Raw genomic sequence first — 25097 nt, forward strand, 5'->3', positions numbered from 1 at the left:
CGGTGAATTTACTAAATTACTCACGATAAATGTTTACAAAAAACATAACAATTATTTTAAGAATTATAGATACAGAACTCCTTTATGCAATCGCGGTGTCAGATTTTAAAATAGCTTTTCGGCGAAAGCACATTTTGCAATATTCTGAGTAGATAGCTCTTCCATCACAGGCTAGCTAATTTGACACCCACCAAGTTTGGTGCTCACCAAACTCAGATTTACTATAAGAAAAATTGGATTACCTTTGCTGTTCTTCGTCAGAATGCACTCCCAGGACTTCTACTTCAACAACAAATGTTGTTTTGGTTCGAAATAACCCATAGTTATATCCAAATAGCTCCGTTTTGTTCGTGCGTTCAGGTCAGTATCCGTACTTCGAAGCATGTCAAACGCTGTTTAAAATCAATTTCTATGCTATTTTTCGCGTAAAATAGCGATAATATTCCAACCGGGCGATGTTGTATCCATTCAAAGACTGAAAGAACAAAATTGAGAATTCACATGAACGCACATCTCCAGTGTCACTGTCCCCCAGGCAGGCCAGTAACAAACTCTGCTGCTGTACTTAGCCCAGAGACTGCAGACATCTCATTACACTTTCTGGCGCCTTCTGAGAGCCAATGGAAGCCTTAGAAAATGTCACGTTACAGCAGAGATGCTGTATTTTTGATAGAGATGCCCTAAAAGGAGAACAAATTGTCAGACAAGGCACTTCCTGTATGGAATCTTCTCAGGTTTTGGCCAGCCATATGAGTTCTATTATACTCACAGACACCATTCAAACAGTTTTAGAAACTTTAGAGTGTTTTCTATCCAAATCTAATAATTATATGCATATTCTAGTTTCTGGGCAGGAGTAGTAACCAGATTAAATCGGGTACGTTTTTTATCCGGCCGTGAAAATACTGCCCCCTATCCCAAACAGGTTAAATACCTATTTCATGAGTTGACACATAAATTTACTTGTCAAGCATCATGCCCATTTGGAGGATATAAGAATGATATTCAACAAGGATATTTTCTTGATACAGTTCATGTAGAAGGCAGCGCAGTCAGCACTGGACCAAAAACCTTGAGTTAGCATCCGTGCCAAATGCTATTGAAATATTGCTGAATAAATGTAATCCTTGCTGAATAGAGGTATGTATTCCTGTTGAATCGTCTGTAAGGTCTGAGTAGTACATTACACTACCTTGGCCGTAGATTTCAAGTTTGAGCCCGGAGCTGGAAACTGAGAGCAGTAAAGCCACAGTGTTGTAATAAGTCCTGAGCCTCAAGATAGGAGAAGAAAAAAAAGAGAGTGAAGATGTGAATATGGTGGCCTCTGCCCTGCAGAATCAATACCTAGCCAAGGCTGTCCAATCTGAAATGTGTTTCGTTTGGTTGTATCCTGTTCTCTCTGTCCGTCCATCTCACCTCTCTCTCTCTCTTTATCTCTCTTCTCCTCTTATCTTCCGCAGTGCCGACTATAGCCCCCAGTAAAGTTCAGGTGGAGGCCGTCAACTCCACAACCATCCGTATCACCTGGGCTGCCCCTAACCCTCAGTTCATCAATGGGATCAACCAGGGATACAAGGTGAGGGACATCATAGACACCAGTCATTTTGGCACTAAGGTCAGTACCCTCTAGTGGGTGATGACACCAGTCACCTTGTCACTAAGGGCAATACTCTCTAATGGGTGATAGACACCAGTCACCCTGTCGCTAAGGGCAGTACTCTCTAATGGGTGATAGACACCAGTCACCCTGTCACTAAGGGCAGTACTCTCTAATGGGTGATAGACACCAGTCACCCTGTCACTAAGGGCAGTACTCTCTAATGGGTGATAGACACCAGTCACCCTGTCACTAAGGGCAGTACCCTCTGATGGGTGATAGACACCAGTCACCCTGTCACTAAGGGCAGTACCCTCTAATGGGTGATAGAACTATGGCTGCAAGGTTAGAGACACCAGTCACCCTGTCATTATGGGCAGTCTCAGAGACACTAGGCAGCCTGTCATTAGGGGCAGTACAATCGATTGACTGGATGATAGGCTGGTACGCCTCATACTGTGTCACAAGGGGAAACAGATATGCCACTACCAAACATTGTGAAAGATGGCTTCCGATTTGTTTCTTTGACCTTCATTTTTGGAGCATTTGGCCAGCTATCTATCTTGTGGCTAACTAGATCTGGAAGTCGTTTGTTCAATCTCTCCAGCTCACACTGCCAAGGAAGATGGTTTAAGAAAGTCAGCGGTCGTTTAAATATGTACTTTATAGGCTTAGAATGAGATGTACAGAGAATGACTGCTTAGAATCAGCTGTACTAGAACTTGATTATATAGTCTGTGTGATGTGATGACACTGTATTTCTCTCAGAAGAGTTCATGAGAATGACTCTGGCTCCACTTATCAGGACATCTTAGCAGTCACTGTTAAACTATCTCTGACGGCAGGGGCTGTCCTGAGAGAGAGGTTACAGAGAGACAGAGAGAGAGAGAGACAGAGACAGAGACAGAGACAGAGACAGAGACAGAGACAGAGACAGAGAGAGAGAGAGAGAGAGAGAGAGAAGAAACGGAAGCAGAGGGGACATCCATATATTCCACATTCAGCTTACACACCCACCTCACCGTGTGCCAACTCCACACTCGCTTTCCCAGAGGCAAACTCTACTCACAGCCTGGGCACCAATATAGAAATAGACCCAACAGATTTGCCAATGGTAGTAATCATCTAAACACCTAATTGGCCACTCTCTCATTCTGATGTGTATGCAATCCCTATACATTAGACCTGCTATACACCACAATTAAAAGCTCTCTTTTTCATCCTCTCTCTGTGGACTCATTCCAGCCCTGCCTTCCAGTGCTTACTCACTGGCAGAACACGTTGACACTGGCGCTAACTATTCATACGGCAGTTATGATGCCAAATGACACCCCAGAGCAGGTCACGAGCACAGAAGATTTGGTTTAAACAAAACATTTGAAAATTATTAGACTTGGAGTAACAGTTCTATTTCTGGGGGAAATTGTGGACAAATACTGTTTTATTTGACATTTGGTGCTCTTTGGTTCCCATCCAAAATGTCAGGAAACCAGTCAGTCCTATTAGATGTTCTACCATTTAGTTTTTATTTCTAGTTTGATCTCTCCTTCTCTGTTCCCATTAACCATTCTGCTAGCTGTTGGCATGGGAGCCAGGTCAGGAAGAGGAGGTCACCATGGTTACAGTGAGACCTAACTTCCAGGACAGTGTGCATGTGGGCTACGTGACGGGGCTGAAGAAGTTCACAGAGTACTACAGCGCTGTGCTGTGTTTCACTACGCCGGGAGACGGCCCCCGCAGCCCCGCTAACGGCCTGAGGACACATGAAGACAGTGAGATCAACATGCGCACATAAACACACACACTCACTGTTTAGTGGACATGGCCAATCATACTGAAACATGCCCACTGGGTCAAATGTATTGTTAATGCACAGTATCAGCCTAGTTCTACAGTCCTATTGAATACGTAGGCTACAATTAGGGTTTTGCACACATTCACATTTAATTGGGACACATTTTCTCAAGAGATAAAGGGTTGGCCATACTGTACTAGGCTTTTACTTGTAATTACACAATTTTCCTAGTAAAAGCCTCATTCTGCCTATTTTAGTTGCTGTAATGACTGTTCAACGGGCAATTTAAAAAAAGCCTAATATTTTAAAATAGATCTACAGAATGTAATTATGTATGCTATTGACATCCATTCTGTTATAATTCTCATCATGATAATGGGGTGGCAGGGTAGCCTAGTGGTTAGAGCGTTGGACTAGTAACCAAAAGGTTGCAAGATTGAATCCCCGAGCTGACAAGGAAAAATCGTTCTGCCCCTGAACAAGGCAGTTAACCCAGTGTTCCTAGGCTGTCATTGAAAATAAGAATTAGTTCTTAACTGGCTTGCCTAGTTAAATAAAGGTCAAATAAAAAATAACCACTGTGCCCTCCTCTTTAGCTCCTGGGGCGGTGGGTGACCTGAGCTTCACAGAGATCCTCGACACGTCTCTCAAAGTGAGCTGGAGAGAACCTGAAGAGAAGAACGGATTCCTCACAGGTACACCATGCAAAAGACATTGGGACCTGAACAAATAATATTGGATTGATTGATGAATTTGATTGATTCTCTGTTCCAGGGTACCGTATCTCATGGGAGGAGTTTAACCGCACCAACACACGGGTGACCCACTACCTCCCCAACGTGACCCTGGAGTACCGCGTCACGGGGCTGACCGCCCTCACCACCTACACCATTGAGGTGGCCGGCATGACCTCCAAGGGCCAGGGAAAACTGTCCTCCTCCACAATCTCTTCTGGAGTACCTCCAGGTCAGTACCGACACATGGCTCAGTCCCTGGTGTGTAGCTCCAGGTCAGTACCGGGACATGGCTCAGTCCTTGGTGTGTAGCTCCAGGTCAGTACCGGGACATGGCTCAGTCCCTGGTGTGTAGCTCCAGGTCAGTACCGGGACATGGCTCAGTCCCTGGTGTGTAGCTCCAGGTCAGTAATGACACATGGCTCAAAAGTAAGAGCCCATCGAGACCATTTAGGATAATTCCAGTTTACAGTTTCCTATTAAAACACGGTACAGTGTATTATAGAAATACAAGACCTCCAGTAAATTATTACTGCACCTGCGGCTCCCCCAGACACTATACAGTATGTCTTTCAGAGCTGTCAAGTAAAACTACCCATTCTATCGAGGGTTACAGTTAGTACAGTATAGAGCTATGGTTATTTTTCCAGAATGGTGATTACTTCAACTCTTTTACTATAAAAAGATAGTCTATGGCTTTAGCTCTACGTCCCCACCCTTGAGATCTCACACTGTGCTTTTGTCTGTAAAACCAGTCATGATAATGATTTAAAGTATCCTAACTGTCCATTGAAAATCTCACCTTTAAAAGTTAATATTCTTTTAACTCATTCCCATATAATGTTGTTGATTCGTCCTATACTCGTATTTGTGGCCAAAGTATAAATTGGAGAAAAAAAACACTTCAAAATCCCCACCTCAAACTTGTATCTCAAACAGACCGTTTAAAAAATGCTTGCTATTTCCCCATAGAGGATGATGTCATCCTCCTGAAGAGAATGAGCTGGCCAATCAGCAGTCTACTCGCATTAATATGTTTTATGACTGGTATAAGCCCACACCATTCCATCACAGAAAAGCAGTTTTTTAACATACTCAATTACAATTTGTTGAAGGAAAGCTATTTCACTCATATTGTAATTAATTATAGGTAATATTTCACAGAAATATGTAAACACTGGACAGTTATTTTAAAGATGGACTACGTAGAAATCATTCAGCCATTTCCATGTTGCTAAAATTCTAATAAATCACCTAATTTCAATTTATGTGACAAAACATGTGTAGAGAATCATTGTACCATCTAAACCTCTGTGAAATATATTTTCCATAACCAACATTTTCAGCTGTTTGAAGCTGATGTTTTAAACCAAAAGTAAAAGACGCAACAACGAAACTTTAAAACAGGAAAGCATAGAAATAGTGCACATAGAACAGATCTACCTCTTTTTAAACTTGCTTTCAATGGGAATTACATACCTATAACTCACATTTTTTATGTGGTTTTTCTCAGGTCGCTCAAAAAGTGACATATTTCAGCTTTAAATGTGATGCTTTTACTATTCCAGGTATATAGTCTACATGTGCCAATAGACCCACTACATCAAGTTGAAGATTTGGCCCCTTTCACTATATAGTACCCTCACAGGAGGTTGGTGGCACCTTAATTGTGGGGTAGGGGCTTGTGGTAATGACTTGAGCTGAATAAATGGAATGGTATCAAATACATCAAAGACATGGTTTTCAGGTGTTTGATGCCATTCCATTCGCTCCGTTCCAGCCATTATTATGAGTCATTCTCCCCTCAGCAGCCTCCACTGAGTACCCTAGGGCAGGGGTTCCCAAACGTTTTCACTCATTAACTTACAGGTAACTGGCTGCCAGTAATTTACCGTAAAAACAACAGAAGTTTTTTTTTTCCAGTGTAGGCTGCACTGTACGGTAACTTACAGGCAAATAACTGTACTTGTGTAGCAGCTTGTGATCCACAATCATTTGATCGTGAGTTACCTCGAACTAATCTTAGCTGTCCGTCGTAGTCCATGATAAAGATGTTCCTCTTCATGTGTTTGAGTCTGATGCTGGAACCGCACACTATGCTGATTCCGACTGCGTGTTGGTAGCTCCTGGAATACCACACCCACATACACACATACTTCAGCTTTTTCTCCAGCAGGATTTGCAGAGAATAAGCCATCCATAAATGTAAAAAGTGAGATGAAATGCAATTGCTATTGATTTGGCTGTTTATTTTATCCCTATAAAGAATATGCCAACTTCATGATATTAATAATAACCATTTACATTAGGATATTGATATTTTCATAATGTAAATAAAAATACAATATCCAAATGTAAATGTGTATCATGAATTGGCATACTATGTATAGGGCTATCTCTATGTAAGAGCTTTTTCCAAGATCCCCATCTCTACCCGCTGATCTAAAATGGTTTGTTTTATATTATCTCAGAAATTCAAGTTGAGTGAAGTGAAACTTCCATGAGAGCGAGATACTGCTACTCAACAGCATTGGCTCATCACCAGTGCAGTATCCATTTTAGACCACAAGGCTGCACTGTCACAAAGTAATAGATTTCCCTGTAGTCAACTTGAACCCATAAATTAAACTTTAACCCACAACTTTAACCCATAAGAGTCCAAGCCCTGTCTAAATCGGGGGAGGGGGGGACAAAAACAGATAGCCCCCCAAAAATCTAAAATAATTTTTTTCTGAAGTGAGAGATATAAGAAAGATCAGGTAACATTTATTATTGTTTTGTACACTTATTTAACCCCTTATTTTGGCATTAAACAGTCTCCATATATACTGTACTTACATTCATTTTTTCAACTGGTACCGGGGGACCTTCAGATGAGTCTTGTGAGGCCTGTGGGCATGCTAGAGCAAAACAACAGACATGTGCATGTTCGTGAGAGTCACATATTAGTGTTCAGCCCAAACTGTTTGGACGCTACAGACAGAAGTTGGCAGATCGGCTGTACCGAATTCAGACGAGTCCCAAGACACTTGTGAGGGTCATAGAGCAAAACGGAGAACACCATCATGTTCGTGGGAGTTTCATCTTTCCATAGTAGTTTGTAGGTCAAACCGTTCGGACGCTACAGAAGATTTTGTGAGAAGACTGATTTTCGGGATGTCTCATGGCCTGACAAACACCGCTATACCTCTGTAACCTTTCACCGCAGATGAGGAAGAGCAATGTGAATTGAGACGCATCCAATGCAAAACAAACAGATGTCTCTAGTTTAAACCGATGGATTTGTATGGGGATTTCTTTATTATGCTAATTAATTCCAGAGGGGGCGTGGACATCGAACTTAGGGTTAATAGGACTCCAGAGGACAGATATTACAACTGAGATCCAAGCCTAAACAATGCTGTTGATACTTTTCAGTCAGAAAGACTTATTGGAGAAGTACCTTAAATCTTGAGCATTTTAATGTAGTAGAAGCATAGTCCTGAATCAGGAAGGATTTAAAAGATAAAGAATGTAATGTAGAAAACCTCAAGTCAAAAACAACATTGCATTAGGCATAGAGACCACTGTATTAGGTTTTCTGTCGACTCATTACTTCAACTCTTCACTGTACTAAAGGCCCTGTCTGGCCCTTGATACCCTCTCTGTTCCTTCCTGTTCTCCCTGTATTATTCGCTCCTAATGATATGTGTTAAATCTCTCTCTCTCTCTGTCTCTGTCTCTGTCTCTCTGTCTCTCTGTCTCTCTCTCTGTGTCTCTGTCTCTCTGTCTCTGTGTGTGTGTAGAGCTGCCTGGTCCTCCCACCAACATGGCCATCTCCAACATTGGCCCTCGATCTATCACTCTCCAGTTCAAACCCGGCTACGATGGAAAGACCTCCATCTCTCGCTGGCAGGTAGAGGCCCAGGTAAGGTCTTCTCCCCAGAGAAAGTCTCTGGCTGCTCCCCTGATCTGTGACCAACATCGACTATGGGCTGAGTCCCAAATGGCACCCTTTTCCCTATATACTGCACTACTTATAGTGTACCATTTGGGACGCACACTATATCATGTTGTTGTGTTGTTGTTGTGTGTAGGTCAGTGTGATAGGAGACAATGAGGACTGGGTGATTGTTCACCAGCTGCCCAACGAGCCTGATGCCCGATCCCTGGAGGTGCCAGGACTAAGCCCATACACATTTTACAGGTAGTGTAACTAACCCCTACACCTTCTATTGGTAACATACTTAACCATATACACCTTTTACCCCTAACCTTTCTACAGGTACTGTACCTAACCTCTAACCTCTACCCCTAACCCTTCTACAGGTAGTGTACCTAACCTCTAACCCCTAACCCTTCTACAGGTAGTGTAGCTAACCTCTAACCTCTAACCCCTAACCCTTCTACAGGTAGTGTACCTAGCCTCTAACCCCTAACCCTTCTACAGGTAGTGTACCTAACCTCTAAACTCTAACCTCTAACCCTTCTACAGGTAGTGTACCTAATCTCTAACACCTTATACACTCCTGGGCCCCATTAACTCAAAACGATACAGCTTCATGATCTCTGTTAGTCTAGTCTAGTCTAGTTTAGATGTAATGAATAGAGCCGTGAGCCCTCTGGGCCCTATGGACCTCTCCTGTGATCACTTTGCTCTTGTTACTTCCCTCCCCCTCGGTAGGTTCCGTATGCGTCAGGTGAACATTGTGGGGACTAGTCCTCCCAGTCAGCCCTCCAGGAAGATCCAGACCTTGCAGGCCCGTCCAGATATGTTCCCCGCTAACGTCACACTGCGCACGGCCAGCGAGACCAGTCTGTGGCTCCGATGGGTGGTACGTGACGTCTCAACTGACTGACATTATGATGTGATGCTCTGGGTTCATCATCAAGCGATGATGACTGGCTGTTTGATTTATACTGATTATTGTGTATTTTTCTCTCCTTTCTTTCATTTCTGTCTCTCTCTCACCCTCTCCCTCTCCACCTCTCTCCCTCTCCCTCTACCTCTCCATCCCTCTCCCTCTCTCTCCCCTCTCTCTCTCACCCTCTCTCTCTCTCCCTCCCTCTCTCCCCCTCCCTCCCCCTCTCGCCCTCTCCACCTCTACATCCACCTCGTATCCCCCCCAGCCCCTACCAGAGTGGGAGTACAATGGGGACCCAGAGGTGGTGGGCTACCGGATCCAGTACTCCCGTACAGGCTCCCAGGGCAGGGCGCTGACCCATGTGATCGCTGACCGGCTGGAGAGGGAGTTCACCATCGAGGACCTGGAGGAGTGGACAGAGTACGATGTCAGGGTTCAGGCTCTCAATGGCATCGGGGCCGGGCCCTGGAGCCAGCCTGTCAGAGGAAGGACCAGGGAGTCTGGTGAGATCACACTGCCTTTGTCCCAAATGGCACCTAATTCTCTATATAGTATAGTGCACTACTTTAGACCAGGGTCCATAGGGAATATGGTGCAATTTGGGATGCAGCCTCTTTGTATACTGTAGATGCTGTTTTATCTGGTTAATATACTGTTCACATCTCAACAATTGGTGGAGTCTCACACACAGCACTGATGTTCAGTCTTTAATTTGGGGGCCTTTGACCTACACACTTCAGTAATTTAGGACTTAAAATGCATGGCCTATGGCTACAGTACCAGCATTCTGATCTACAGTACCAGCATTCTGATCTACAGTACCAGCATTCTGATCTACAGAACCAGAATTCTGATCTACAGAACCAGAATTCTGATCTACAGAACCAGAATTCTGATCTACAGTACCAGCATTCTGATCTACAGTACCAGCATTCTGATCTTCAGAACCAGTATTCTGATCTACCATATCAGTATTCTGATCTAAAGTACCAATATTCTGATCTAAAGTACCAGGTTTTCAGTCACACACAACACTGTGTGCAGGTTATATTCACCCATATGTGGGTTTGGCCCAGACCTCCTGCATATTAGCTCTTTAGCTATCCACGTGTATGGCTGGGGGCCAAGGTAGTTTTACTCTTTCTGCTTCATGGAGCCATATGAAACAGACATCAACCCATCTGTCTGCCTTCTCTTTCTCTCTCTCTCTTCGTTGGTGCAGTCACTGTGGTTACCAGACTTTAGGGAGTGGGGAGCAGAGGAGGAAATTGGGAACACATGGGCTACAATGTGGAATTCCTCTGTGTTTTTTCCTTTTTTCCACTCACTCCAGCAGCATCTTCAGAATCAGAATCAAAAGCTTTAACATCACATATAAACGCAGCAAAAAAAGAAACGTCCCTTTTTCAGGACCCTGTCTTTCAAAGATAATTAGTAAAAATCCAAATAACTTCACAGATCTCATTGTAAAGGGTTTAAACACTGTTTCCCATGCTTGTGCAATGAATCATAAACAATTAATGAACATGCACGTGTGGAACGGTCGTTAAGACACTAACAGCTTACAGACGGTAGGTAATTAAGGTCACAGTTATGAAAACTTAGGACACTGAAGAGGCCTTTCTACTGACTCTGAAAAGCACCAAAAGAAAGATGCCCATGGCCCCTGCTCATCTGCATGGACGTGCCTTAGGCATGCTGCAAGGAGGCATGAGGACTGCAGATTTGGTCAGGGCAATAAATTGCAATGTCCGTACTGTGAGACGCCTAAGACAGTGCTACAGGGAGACAGGACGGACCGCTGATCGTCCTCGCAGTAGCAGACCACGTGTAACAACACCTGCACAGGATCGGTATATCCGAAGATCACACCTGCGGGACAGGTACAGGATGGCAACAGCAACTACCTGAGTTACACTAGGAACGCACAATCCCTCCATCAGTGCTCAGACTGTCCACAATAGGCTGAGCGAGGCTGGATTGAGGGCTTGTAGGCCTGTTGTAAGGCAGGTCCTCACCAGACATCACCGGCAACAACGTCGCCTATGGGCACAAACCCACCGTCGCCGGAAAAGACAGGACTGGAAAAAAATGCTCTTCACTGACGAGTCGCGGTTTTGTCTCACCAGGGGTGATAGTCGGATTCGCATTTATCGTCGAAGGAATGAGTGTTACACCGAGGCCTGTACTCTGGAGCAGGATCGATTTGGAGGTGGAGGGTCCGTCAGGGTCTAGGGTAGCGATGTGTCACAGCATTATCGGACTGAGCTTGTTGTCATTGCAGGCAATCTCAATGCTGTGCGTTACAGGGAAGACATCCTCCTCCCTCATGTGGTACCCTTCCTGCAGGCTCATCGTGACATGACCCTCCAGCATGGCAATGCCACCAGCCATACTGCTCGTTCCGTGCGTGATTTCCTGCAAGACAGGAATGTCAGTGTTCTGCCATGGCCAGTGAAGAGCCCGGATCTCAATCCCATTGAGCACGTCTGGGACCTGTTGGATCGGAGGGTGAAGGCTAGGGCCATTCCCCCCAGAAATGTTCGGGAACTTGCAGGTGCCTTGGTAGAAGAGTGGGGTAACATCTCACAGCAAGAACCGGCAAATCTGGTGCAGTCCATGAGAAGGAGATGCACTGCAGTACTTAATGCAACTGGTGGCCACACCAGATACTGACTGTCACTTTTGATTTTGACCTCCCCTTTGTTCAGGGACACATTATTCCATTTCTGTTAGTCACATGTCTGTGGAACTTGTTCAGTTTATGTCTCAGTTGTTGAATCTTGTTATGTTCATTCAAATATTTACATATGTTAAGTTTTTTTAAAATAAACACAGTTGACAGTGAGAGGACGTTTATTTCTTTGCTGAGTTTATTATATCCAGGGACGTGTGCCAGGAAAGAGTCATAGCCTAGCTGGCCTGATTATCTGGAGCTACAGTTACACCTGGGTTAGACCCTAGGCCTCAGTGTCTATGTCTTTAACACACACACAGACAATGTCCCATTAAGATGTATTTTTATTTATGTATTTAACCTTTATTTAACCAGGAAAGACTCATTGAGATTTGAAATCTATTTTTCAAGAGCGTCCTGGCCAAGATAGGCAGCACCAAGTCATTGCACAATTACAGACAGACAACATGAAAAACTACAGGTAATCTAGTAAAAAAACATAGAATTCACAACAGTATAATAAAATCATAAAACAGCAAATTAAAAACATTGACAGGTCAGGGAATCAGCCTCAAAATCCTTCATCAATGACTTATAAACACCAATCGGGACAAGTTCTTCCAGTTTAAAAATATTTTGTAAGGCGTTCCAAGCCAATGGCGCAGAGGACATTAAAGCCCCTTTGCCAAATTCAGTTCGGACATTTGGAACAGTTAGCAGGATAAAGTCCTGCGAACGAAGAGAGTACCCACCACATTTCTGAACAATAAACATGGCCAAATAAAATGCTAGTAAACTCAAAATGACTTTGTAAAAGTATACCAGTGACTGAGCCTATGTTGACTAGAGAAGGCCAGCCAACCCTGGTACATAAATTGCAGTGGTGCTTAAGGTTTTTGCAGTTTGAAAAAAATCTCAATGCTCTATGTAAAGGTTGTCAATTGATCTCAAACACTGAGCGGAAGCATTCATATATAAAATATCACCATAGTCTAGTATAAGCATAAATGTAGCTGATACTAGCCTCCTTCCGGCTTCAAAAGAAAAACAGGCCTTATTCCTAAAATAAAATCCCAAAATCCCAAATTCAGTTTTTTTTTACGTTGTTGAACATGCAATATAAAATAGAGGCTGTGATCAATTAATATTCCAAGATATTTATATGAGGTTAGAGTCTCAATCTCCTTGCCCTGACGGGTAGTAATAGGTGAAAGGTTCAGAGGTCTAATTTCTTGCTTTAGAAAACAACATTAGTTTAGTTTTGTCAGTAACGAGGATAAGCTTCAATTGACACAAGGTATGTTGAACAGTATAAAAAGCAGTTTGCAAGTTCTGGGAAGCTTTTGTGAGAGACGAGGCACAACAATAAATAACAGTATCATCAGCGTAAAATAACTGGATTTCGGTCTTAAAAGTTTTTTTTTGTTTTATTCCGTCCAGTCCCCTCCTGTGGCCCCACCAACGTGTCAGCCTTTGCCACAACCTCCAGCAGTATCCTGGTGCGCTGGTTTGAAGTACCAGAACCAGACCGGAATGGACTGATCTTGGGATACAAGGTGTGTGAGGTGCTTAGTCATCACCCTCGCCTCCAAGAGGGATACAATACTGTACACAAAAATAATTCCATTACTCTCTCTCCCACTCTCTAATTCAATATCTTCCTTTTGCTCTTCTCTTCTCCCCTCTTCTCTTCTCCCCTCTTCTCTTCTTCCCTCTCTTCTCCACTCTTCTCATCTATCCTCTCTTTTCTTCTATTCTCTCCTCTTTCAGGTGTTGTTTAGGGAGAAGGACTCTGACTCGTCCCTCCAGTTGTGGACAGTGGAGGGGAATGCCAGCCACAGTGTCCAGCTGACTGGTCTGGGGAAATACGTCCTCTATGAGATCCAGGTCCTGGCCTTCACCCGCATCGGAGACGGCATGCCCAGCTCACCACTCATACTGGAGAGGACTCTGGACGACGGTATGCTCTGGGCTGCCTAATATAGGCCTGTCTAACTGTATACTACATGTAGGGCCCTTAGCCATCAAGTAGTGGTGGATACAGGATATTTTCAAGCTTTCAAATAGCTTATCCAGAATTTGATGTTATAGTATACCAATGCCCACTACCATTCAGTAAACCAATGCATCTGAAGTGAAGAAAGAGGTGTTAAATAGTCTAACCCCTCTGCCACTCTCTCGTCTCCAGTGCCTGGCCCTCCAGTGGGCATCCTGTTCCCTGAGGTCCGAACCACCTCGGTGCGTCTCATCTGGCAGTCCCCGTCCCAGCCTAATGGTATCATCCTGGGTATGTGGTTTGACCTTTGACCCTGACCAGACCTTGACCTTTCATGTTTAACCTGTCCAGACTCCACAAGAATGACCCCCTCATACAGCAAACAAAAACAACAACACCTTGACTATGATGATTTAGTTATAACCAACTTTTGACCTAGCAATGCAGCATTGCTGTATGGTGCACTCAAAATGTATTGCAACATTAGTTGAGTAGCCCAACCTAGGCTACTGCTCAAAAGTTGCTGTAATAGGCCTACATGTTTCTCTTTTGTATGGTGTTTTGTTGCAGGTTTAGTTTTTTGGTTATTTATTGTCAAGCTTTATAAACCGAAGCCAGACTGCAACATTTTAGTAGCCCAGCTAGGACTGGCATTTGTCTGTACACTTAACCCTCTGCTACGCATTGTAAACGCAATTGAAGTTGAATTCACCTATGCGTGCGCATCAAGCTGTAATTTTATAAAGTTAATGACTCAACTGTTTACTAATTTATACACGCTTGTGTGTCCTATTCAGCCCGCGCGCTTTGTTTGACAAGTGCGCTAGCCTATTAGCCACATTATGACTGACTTGCCCTTGCTAGTTTGATTGTAATGATATTCCCAACCGTCCCAGTTGTCAGGACTTCAGCCGAAGTTGGTCCCTCTCCTTGTTCGGGCGGCGTTTGGCGGTCGAAGTCGCCGACCTTCTAGCCATCACTGATCCTCTTTTCATTTTCCTTTGGTTTTGTCCTGTCTTGTATCACACCTGGTTCCAATCCCATTCAATACATGTTGTGTATTTAACCCTCTGTTTCCCTCATTGTCCTTGTCGGTGATTGTTTGTTTGTAAGCATTGTGCAAGTTATGTTCTGGTGTGCGACAGGTTTTGTACCCACTGGTATTATTTTGTATATTTTGGTTTTCTGAGTTTTTGAGCGTTTATTAAACTACTCCGTTTTATACCAAGTTCGATCTCCTGCGCCTGACTTCCCTGCCACCAGCACGCACCCTTACACCAGTCATCTTCCCGGTCCTCTGTTTTTGTTCAAAATATATTGAAACTGAAAGAGTGCATCTAGAATGGGTGGCGGCAGCAAACAATGTACCAGGCCAGCTGTGATTGACAACCCAATAGCAATATTTTTGGGACTACCAAGAAATGTATTGGGGAATTATATTAATCATGCATTGAACTACATCCATCTATTCTGCCAACAATGCCTTACTGTACATCATGGAATGTTGAGTCAAATGAAGATGTTTTTGAAGCATAAACTGGATATTTTATATTTTTGACTGATATAATTGCCTGTTTGTCTGCAAAGTAGTTAAAACTGTCAGTTTCACTTTAACATGTGGGTGTCCATATCTTCTGAAGGAAATGTTGACAGACATTAAGTTTAATCGTCAAGTTAATAGTGTCTGACTCTATGCTTTCATGTTGTGTTTTCTCTTTTCTCTTCTCAGCCTATCAGATCACGTATCGTCTGAACTCGACCAATAGCAACACAGCCACAGTAGACGTGTTAAACCCAAGTGCTCGCCAGTACACGGTGACTGGCCTGAAACAAGAGTCAGTGTACATGTTCCGCATCACAGCCCAGACACGCAAGGGCTGGGGGGAGGCCGCAGAGGCACTGGTGGTCACCACCGAGAAGAGAGGTAACTGTGAATTGAAAGATATGTCAGATGATGTGTTATATCACATCAGTGTATGAGTTATTGTACTTATTGAATATATCAAAAAGTGAGGTTACTATGGAAACATATGGAAAAGTTATAGTATGAGTTATTGTAGCTTATCGGACATTACAGAAATGATTGTATATTTTGTGTACTTAGATCAAGTTTTATGTTACATTACCATATGAGTTATTGTACTTATAGAGCATACCACAGAATATTGTCTACATGTGTTATAGAGCAGACAGGTTTATTTTCTCAGGGTTGACACAAAATGTTAGAGTGGCTGGGCTGAGTCAGGCAGTTACCGTAAACAACAGAGAATTCCAACGAGTTCAGAAGAAACACTCATCTCATCTGATAGTGGTTTACAGATTCAGCACATTGGTTTCTAATGAGTCATATTCTGCCCGGTTACATCTGCAGTAATAAGCTATTTTTTTAGTGCTTTTACACAAGCACTTGAAGTTTGTGACCCCTGTAGGCTAATGATAAAGCCATTTGTGTATGGTATAAGTCATTTGTTTAACCTGATAAGAACCTGTACACAGTTCAAACTTTCTTTCTGTTATCGTAGAACTGTTTTTGTTAACCTTGTTAGCCTCTTTAACCCCCTCTGTTTTCCCCACTCTCTTCCTCTCTCTCTCCCCCCCAGCTCGACCTCAGCCCACCGGTCGTCCCATGGTGCCCCAAGAGAATGTTCAGGCCCGCAGCGTGTTGTTGTCATGGGAACCAGGCAGCGACGGCCTCTCTCCGGTCCGCTACTACACCGTGCAACTGAGAGAACTGCCCGAAAGCAACTGGACCGTCCACTCTGCCTCGGTCAACCACGAGTCCAGCTTCTACATAGTTGGCAGGTACAGTATGCACCCTACCTAGCACACTACCTAGCACCCTACCCAGTGCACTAACAAGGGTACATAGTGGAAGGTTTCCTATCACAGTGTAGACCCTTGAGCTGTGATATTTGCTTGGAAAAGCTGCACTTAGCCCTAAATGGAACTTGAAAGGTTGAAAAAAAAATTGTAACGACTGAGAATGATGTTGTCATGTGTTACATCTCTGTTGCTAGGCTGAAGCCCTTCATCTCCTACCAGTTTAGAGTGAAAGCCACCAACGACATAGGAGACAGTGAATACAGCGAGGAGAGTGAAGTTATCACCACACTACAGGACGGTAGGAGACTTCAACTAGTTTCACATTGTGGTATCTTACTGCATTGAAAATAAAGATCCTTGTGGACATCATATTATCCACACATGATTTGGTCTTCATTGTCCTTGGTTTTGCCACATTGCCACATTCGTAGGCAGGGGTTCTGTATGTTTTACATCAGTGTTGGGTTAGAATCCTTCCCTGAGTAGAATGTCAGGATGAGTTAATGTAATGCTGTGGTGAGGACATTATTGGCAGCAGCAGAATAGGTGATGTCATCTTCACCATCTGTGGTTGCTGTACGACGGGGGGGGGCACTTAAAACCAAACAGTGTCAACCGAGCAGAACTAACTTTAATTCAAGAAATGTTCTTCCTTCAAATCACTCTCATGGCCATATTTCACTTGTTTACCAATGGGTGAGATGTTCTCTTTAGTTGTATGTATGCTGTGAATACCACTGCATTAGGTATTTGTGCCTGGTGGTAGACTCAACTAATTGTCCTCGCTTTCAACCTTTCTTCTTTTCTCTCCTTCTGTTGCAGCCCCTGACGAAGCCCCCACAATCCTCTCTGTCACACCACACACAACTACATCCGTGCTGATTCGCTGGCAGGTAAGAAGAGATGTGGTGATTGGTTCTGATGTCTGTCTTCCTATCTGCAGTAAAACCCAGTCATCTGTCAGTCAGTGGGTGGTAATGAGAGGGTAGCATGGTGAATAGGGTGTACTTAGACTGAGTGGAACACACACCTCCTCTCTCTAACACTAACACCTGAATTAGCAGGTCATAAAGGGGAGATGGAGAGTTCCCAGGTTACTGCCTGTAGGAGTTTTACACCGAGACATCCAATCTCTTCTCTCTTTCCCCTGTTCTCTCTCTCACTCTTCTCTTTTCCATTTGTTCTGTCCCTGTTGTCTAATGTTTTACAACAGGGGAATTTCTGTCTGTGTGAGTCAGCCATGGATGAGCTCCAGTTGCCTGGACATTTCTGTCTGTGTGAGTCAGCCATGGATGAGCTCTGGTTGTCTGGGGATTTCTGTCTGTGTGAGTCAACCATGGATGAGCTCCGGTTGTCTGGGGATTTTTGTCTGTGTGAATCAGCCATGGATGAGCTCCGGTTGTCTGGGGATTTTTGTCTGTGTGAATCAGCCATGGATGAGCTCCGGTTGTCTGGGGATTTTTGAATCCTGTCTCTTTATCTTAGTCCTGTTGTACACTGGCCATGCTTTGCCGGGGAGGGCTTGCCATAAATGGGATGATCGTAAAGCGAGTTATCAATGAAACATATTATTATTTTTAATCAAATAACTAGTTAGCTTGCTCGGCTTTGTAAATATGACAGTCCGTGAAAGGGACTATGTTGAACATGACCTAATGGTAGTCTCACGTTATGTGTTGTCATCACAGCATCCGTCTGAGGAGAAGATTAACGGTATCCTCCTGGGTTTCCGGATACGGTACCGGGAGCTCATGTACGACCGCCTCCGCAGCTTCTCCGTACGCACCGCCAACAGCCCCTCCAATACTTGGACTGAGCTCAACTGTGAGTATTGTCATAACCTCCCCAAAATGCTCCTACAACCTCACATCAACCACCATCTCTCAACAAGGCCACACAGAACTCCATCAGAACGTGAACCAAACATTCTCCTATATTGTCTTCCTGTAACACTGGCTGTGCCTCACACCTGACACTACACCTCTTAGAATCCTCTTCTAATAGTCTTCAACTATCTGCTCGGTCTGTGTGATGTTTCATTTCTCTTTGATGACGTTTGTGCGGGTTTCTATGATTGTGTGAGTTTTTCACTGGTTCTTGCAGAACAGTCACATCAAATTGTATTTGTCACATGTACCGAATACAACAGGTGTAGACTTTACAGTGAAATACTTACTTACAAGCCCTTAAGCAGAGTTTTTTTTTAAGTAAGTAAGAACATATTAGCTACATTTTGTTATGTATACAGTGCCTTCGGAAAGTATTCAGACACCTTGACTTTTTCCACATTTTGTTATGTTACAGCCTTATAAAATGGATTAAATTCATTTTTTTTCCTCATCAATCGACACACAATACCCTATAATGACAAAAGTAATGTTTGCAAATGTTTGTAATGTTTGCAAATGTATTAAAAATCAAAAACAGTATTCAACCTTTTGCTATGAGAAATTGAGCGCAGGTGCATCCTGTTTCCATTGATCATTGTTGAGATGTTTCTACAATTTTATTGGAGCCCACCTGTGGTAAATTCAATTGATTGGACATGATTTGGAAAGGCACACACCGGTCTATATAAGGTCCCACAGTTGACAATGCATATCAGAGCAAAAACCAAACTATGAGGTCAAAGGAATTGTCCGTAGAGCTCCGAGACAGTATCATGTCGAGGCACGGATCTGGGGAAGGGTACCAAAACATTTATGCAGCAAGGTCTCCAAGAACACAGTGGCCTCCATTATTCTTAAATGGAAGATATTTGGAACCACCAAGACTCTTCCTAGAGCTGGCTGCCTGGCCAAACTGAGCAATCGGGGGAGAAGGGCCTTGGTCAGGGACATGACCAAGAACGCGATGGTCACTCTGACAGAGCTCCAGAGTTCCTTTGTGGAGATGGGAGAACCTTCCAGAATGACAACCATCTCTGCAGCACTCCAACAATCAGGGGTTTATGGTAGAGTGGCCAGACGAAAAAAAGGAAAAAAACCTCCTGAGGAAATCAGAAATCTTCAGACCACAAAAACCTCAGTGTAAGCTAAGGTTGTAATGTTTGTTGAATTCCTAACCATACCACGTGCAACATTGGCTACACGGCGGGAAATGGTTAAACTCTGAGACTATCGATCCCTACAGAATAAGAGCAAATCTTAGATACTAATTACTAGTCTGCAGCTAGAAATGATGTAAACCTGGGATTGTGAATGCCGACAACCGCCAAAACATCTGTCAATGAGAACATTTTTGAATGGTACTCTGAAGTATCCATTGTAACCACGAAGGACTTCAGGGAAGCAGAGAGAGAGAGACGCTCCGAATGAGTGAGCATTCATGTGCAAAGGATTAGCATTTCAATTAGTATAATTATCAACTGTGTAATGATTCCTTTTGTCTTCCCGCTTGTTCTCAGTACACACCCACTTCCCTTTGTCCACCAAGCCGTCATATCGGCTTAGCCCACTAGGGAATCTCCCCTATCATTTCGTTGTAACCATATCTACTGTGCTGTTTGTTTATGCATTTTTGTGATTATTTAGTTAGTAAATAAATGATTAAGACAATTGGTGTATGAATGATTCATAGTAAAGGCTGGGTTCGAGCAGATAACCATCAAGTTACGACGTTTGGAATGAGACTAATGTGAGGTAAAGAATAATTCATTAATTAGAAGACTAATTGATCAGATATTAAAATATCTGAAGAGTTATATTAGGAAAATTATAACTTTTTAATCTGAAGATTTTCCTAGGGGCCCCGACTTCCTAGTTAATTACATTTACATGATTAATTTAATCACGTAATAATAATTACAGAGAACTGATTTGATAAAATAAGTCTTCACTTTTAATGATGCCAAAGACACGACAGCACACAGCCAAAACAACACAGGAATGGCTTCGGGACAAGTCTCTGAATGTCCTTGAGTGGCCGTGCCAGAGCCCAGAGTTGAACCTAGTGGAACATCTCTGGAGAGACAAATCACATTTTCTTGGTTACATACACATGTTTAGTTAATGTTATTGGGGGTAGTGAAATGCTTGTGTTTCTCGCTCCAACAGTGCAGTTATATCTAACAAGTAATATGTAACAATTTTACATCAATACATACAATACACACATATTTAAGTAAAGGAATGGAATTAAGAATATATAAATATATGGATGAGCAATGTCAGAGCGGCATAAACTAATATACAGTAGAATAGGATATAATACTGTATATACATATGAGATGAGTAATGTAAAATATGTAAACATTATTGAAGTGACTAGTGTTCCATTATTAAAGTGGCCAGTGATTTCAAGTCTATGTACACTACCGGTCAAAAGTTTTAGGACAAAGGTTTTTTCTATTTGTACTATTTTCTACATTGCAGAATATTAGGGAACACAAAACGATGAAATAACACATATGGAATCATTTAGCAACCAAAAAAGTATTAATTAAACAAATCAAAATATATTTGAGATTCAAATAGCCACCCTTTGCCTTGATAACAGCTTTGCACACTCTTGGAATTCTCTCAACCAGCTTCACCTGGAATGCTTTGCCAACCATTTTGAAGGAGTTCCAACATATGCTGAGCACTTGTTGGCTGCTTTTCCTTCACTCTGCGGTCCAACTCATCCCAAACCTTCGCAATTTGGTTGAGCTCGGGTGATTGTGGAGGCCAGGTCATCTGATGCAGCACTCCATCACTCTCCTTCTTGGTCAAATAGCCCTTACACAGCCTGGAGGTGTGTTGGGTCATTGTTCTGTTGAAAAACAAATCATAGTCCCAATAAGCCCAAACCAGATGGGATGGCGTATCGCTGCAGAATGCTGTAGTAGCCAGGCTGGTTAAGTGTGCCTTGAATTCTAAATAAATCACAAACAGTGTCACCAGCAAAGCACCCCCACACCATAACACCTCCTCCTCTGTGCTTTACGGTTGGAAATACACATGGCGGTCATCCGTTCACAGACACCGCGTGTCACAAAGACACGGCGGTTGGAATTAAATATCTCCAATTTGGACTCCAGACCATTGCTCATGTTTCTTGGCCAAAACAAGTCTCTTCTTCTTATTGGTGTCCTTTAGTAGTGCTAGTGCAGCAATTTGTGCATTAAGGCCTGATTCACAGAGTCTCCTCTGAACAGTTGATGTTGACATGTGTCTGTTACTTGAACTCTGTGAAGCATTTATTTGGGCTACAATTTCTGAGGCTGGTATCTCTAATGAACTTATTATTATTCCTTTATTTCAACAAGGAACACAGACTGAGACCAAGGTCTCTTTTACAGCTGGGCCCTGCGTATACATGTTTACACATACAGTTTAGGTATAGTGATTAAGAAACTACATAAGACAAAAAAACGATCACAGATAACACAAAATACAGCAACTGATTACATTTACACATAGGTTATTCCCCTGACAGCACAGGAACTTGCATTACCCGAAACAGTTACAAGAAATACAAAAATAAATATCCTCCAATAAATATTTAAAATGGGCAAGGGGGACAAGAGTCTCAAGTTTAAGTTTAGTCTGCAGGCTATTCCATATGCAAGGAGCGTAACAGGAAAAGGCAGCCATACCCAACTCTGTGGAAATCACATGGGCCTCAAGTGTAATCCATGCTTGAGACCTGGTTTTAGGAATTATAATGCTAATATTGATGAGTGATGATAAATAAGAAGGTAGCTTATTCAGAAGTGCTTTATAGACAAACACGAGAGCATGTTGTTCTTGTCTCACGGACAATGAAGTCCAACCCACATTTTGATATAAAACACAGTGGTGGGTGTTGTAGCTAGTGCACCTAAGTGCGCAATGATAAGTAGCATCCAGCGATTTAAGTGTTGATGCCGTAGCATGCTTGTAAATAATATCCCCATAATCTATAACAGACATAAAAGTAGCTTGCACAATTTGTCTTCTATTTGTAGAGGATAAACATGTCCTGTTTCTATAGAGGAAGCATAGCGTGAATTTTAGCCGTTTACAAAGTTCGTCAATATGCATTTTTAAAGACAGTTTATCATCAAACCATATCCCTAAGTATTTATATGCCGAGACCTGATTAATTCGAGAACCATCTAAGCTCGTAAGTGCAAGTGTATTTTCAACCAACTTTTTGAACCTATTAAAAATCATAAAATGTGTTTTCTTTGCATTTAAAACAAGTTTCAGCTGTATAAAAGACCCTTGTAATATCTTAAAATCTGTCTCCAATAGTGATAATGCTTGGTCAATTATCCTCTGCAGCGGAGGTAACTCTGGGTCTTCCATTCATGTGGCGGTCCTCATGAGGGCCAGTTTCATCATAGCGCTTGATATTTTTTGTGACTGCACGTGTTGAAACTTTCAAAGTTCTTTCCTGAAGTCCACGATCATCTACTTTGTTTTGTTGATGCTGAGTGAGAGGTTATTTTCCTGGCACCACACTCCCAGAGCCCTCACCTTCTCCCTGTAGGCTGTCTCATCATTGTTGGTAATTAACCCTACTACTATTGTGTCATCTGCAAACTTGATGATTGAGTTGGAGGTGTGCGTGGCTACGCAGTCATGGGTGAACAGGGAGTACAGGAGGGGGCTGAGCACGCAACCTTTTGGGCCCCAGTGTTGAGGATCAGTGAAGTGGAGGTGTTGTTTCCTACCTTCACAACCTGGGGAGATGGCCCGTCAGGAAGTTCAGGACCCAGTTGCACAGGGCGTGGTCCATACCCAGGGCCTCAAGCTTAATGATGAGCTTGGAGGGTACTTTGGGGTTGAATGCTGAGCTATAGTCAATAAACAGTATTCTTACATAGGTATTCCTCTTGTCCAGATGGGATATGGCAGTGTGCAGTCCGATGGCGATTGCATCGTCTGTGGATCTATTGGGGCAGTAAGAAAATTGAAGTGGGTCTAGGGTATCAGGTAGGGTGGAGGTAATGTGATCCTTGACTAGTCTCTCAAAGCGCTTCATGATGACCGAAGTGAGTGCTACAGGGCGATAGTCATTTAGGTCAGTTACTTTTGCTTTCTTGGGTACCGAAACAATGGTCGCCATCTTGAAGCATGTGTGGACAGCAGACTGGGATAGGGAAAGATTTAATATGTCCGTAAACACTCCAGCCTGCTGGTCTGCGCATGCTCTGAGGATGCGGCTAGGGATACCATCTGGGACGAAAAACCTGAAAATAGTGTGCAGCGACGCACCCCATCCAACCTGAAAGAGCTTGAGAGGATCTGCAGAGAAAAATGGGAGAAACTCCCCAAAAGTGTGCCAATATTATAGCGTCATACCCAAGAAGACTCGAGGCTGTAATCAGTGCCAAAGGTGATTACAAAGTACTGAGTAAAGGGTCTGAATACTTATGTAAATGTGATATTTCCGTTTTCTTTTTATTATAAATATATTATTTTTTTAATTTTGCTTTGTCATTATGGGGTATTGTGTGTGGATTGATGAGGGGGAGAAAATATTTAATCCATTTTAGAATAAGGCTGTAACATAACAAAATGTAGAAAAAGTCAAGGGGTCTGAATTCTTTCCGAAAGCACTGTGTGTGTGTATATATCTATATACAGTTGAAGTCGGAAGTTTACATACACCTTAGCCAAATACATTTAAACTCTGTTTTTCACAATTCCTGACATTTAATCCTAGTAAAAATTCCCTGTTTTAGGTCAGTTAGGATCACCACTTTATTTTAAGAATGTGAAATGTCAGAATAATAGTAGAGAGAATGATTTATTTCAGCTTTTATTTCTTTCATCACATTCCCAGTGGGTCAGAAGTTTACATACACTCAATTAGTATTTGGTAGCATTGCCTTTAAATTCTTTAACTTGGGTCAAACGTTTCAGGTAGCCTTCCACAAGCTTCCCACAATAAGTTGGGTGAATTTTGGCCCATTCCTCCTGACAGAGCTGTTGTAACTGAGTCAGGTTTGTAGGCCTCCTTGCTCGCACACGTTTTTTCAGTTCTGCCCACAAAATATATGATTGAGGTCAGGGCTTTGTGATGGCCACTCCAATACCTTGACGTTGTTGTCCTTAAGCCATTTTGCAAAAACTTTGGAAGTATGCTTGGGGTCATTGTCCATTTGGAAGACCCATTTGCAACCAAGCTTTAACTTCTTGACTGATGTCTTGAGATGTTGCTTCAATATATCCAAATCATTTTCCCTCCTCATGATTTCATCTATTTTGTGAAGTGCACCAGTCCCTCCTGCAGCAAAGAATGCTGCCACTCCCATGCTTCACGGTTGGGATGGTGTTCTTCGGCTTGCAAGCATCCCTGTTTTTCCTCCAAACATAACAATGGTCATTATGGCCAAACAGTTATATTTTTGTTTCTTCAGACCAGAGGACTTTTCTCCAAAAAGTATGATCTTTCTCCCCATGTGCAGTTGCAAACAGTAGTCTGCCTTTTTTATGGCGGTTTTGGAGCAGTGGCTTCTTCCTTGCTGTGCGGCCTTTAAGGTTATGTCAATATAGGACTCGTTTTACTGTGATTATAGATACTTTTGTACCTGTTTCCTCCAGCATCTTCACAAGGTCCTTTGCTGTTGTTATGGGATTGATTTGCACTTTTCGCACCAAAGTACGTTCATCTCTAGGAAACAGAACGCGTTTCCTTCCTGAGCAGTATGACGGCTGC

General features: G+C 42.8%; 1 protein-coding gene across 4 annotated transcripts in view; it reads left to right on the plus strand.

Moving 5' to 3' along the window:
- The window catches only part of LOC106610476 (protein sidekick-2), a 184772-nt gene that overhangs the window by 124954 nt on the left and 34721 nt on the right, over positions 1-25097 (plus strand). For all 4 annotated transcript variants that reach the window (XM_045724513.1, XM_045724510.1, XM_045724507.1 and 1 more), the window contains 16 exons: positions 1461-1576; positions 3174-3369; positions 3989-4087; positions 4167-4358; positions 7912-8033; positions 8203-8312; positions 8790-8940; positions 9236-9473; positions 13088-13203; positions 13418-13607; positions 13836-13934; positions 15373-15567; positions 16244-16445; positions 16661-16764; positions 17289-17359; positions 18155-18290. In XM_045724513.1, the coding sequence (XP_045580469.1) occupies positions 1461-1576; positions 3174-3369; positions 3989-4087; positions 4167-4358; positions 7912-8033; positions 8203-8312; positions 8790-8940; positions 9236-9473; positions 13088-13203; positions 13418-13607; positions 13836-13934; positions 15373-15567; positions 16244-16445; positions 16661-16764; positions 17289-17359; positions 18155-18290 (2337 nt within the window). The remainder of the gene's footprint in view (positions 1-1460; positions 1577-3173; positions 3370-3988; positions 4088-4166; positions 4359-7911; positions 8034-8202; positions 8313-8789; positions 8941-9235; positions 9474-13087; positions 13204-13417; positions 13608-13835; positions 13935-15372; positions 15568-16243; positions 16446-16660; positions 16765-17288; positions 17360-18154; positions 18291-25097) is intronic.

The sequence above is a fragment of the Salmo salar genome, chromosome ssa01, assembly GCF_905237065.1.
Source record: "Salmo salar chromosome ssa01, Ssal_v3.1, whole genome shotgun sequence".
NCBI lineage: Eukaryota > Metazoa > Chordata > Actinopteri > Salmoniformes > Salmonidae > Salmo > Salmo salar.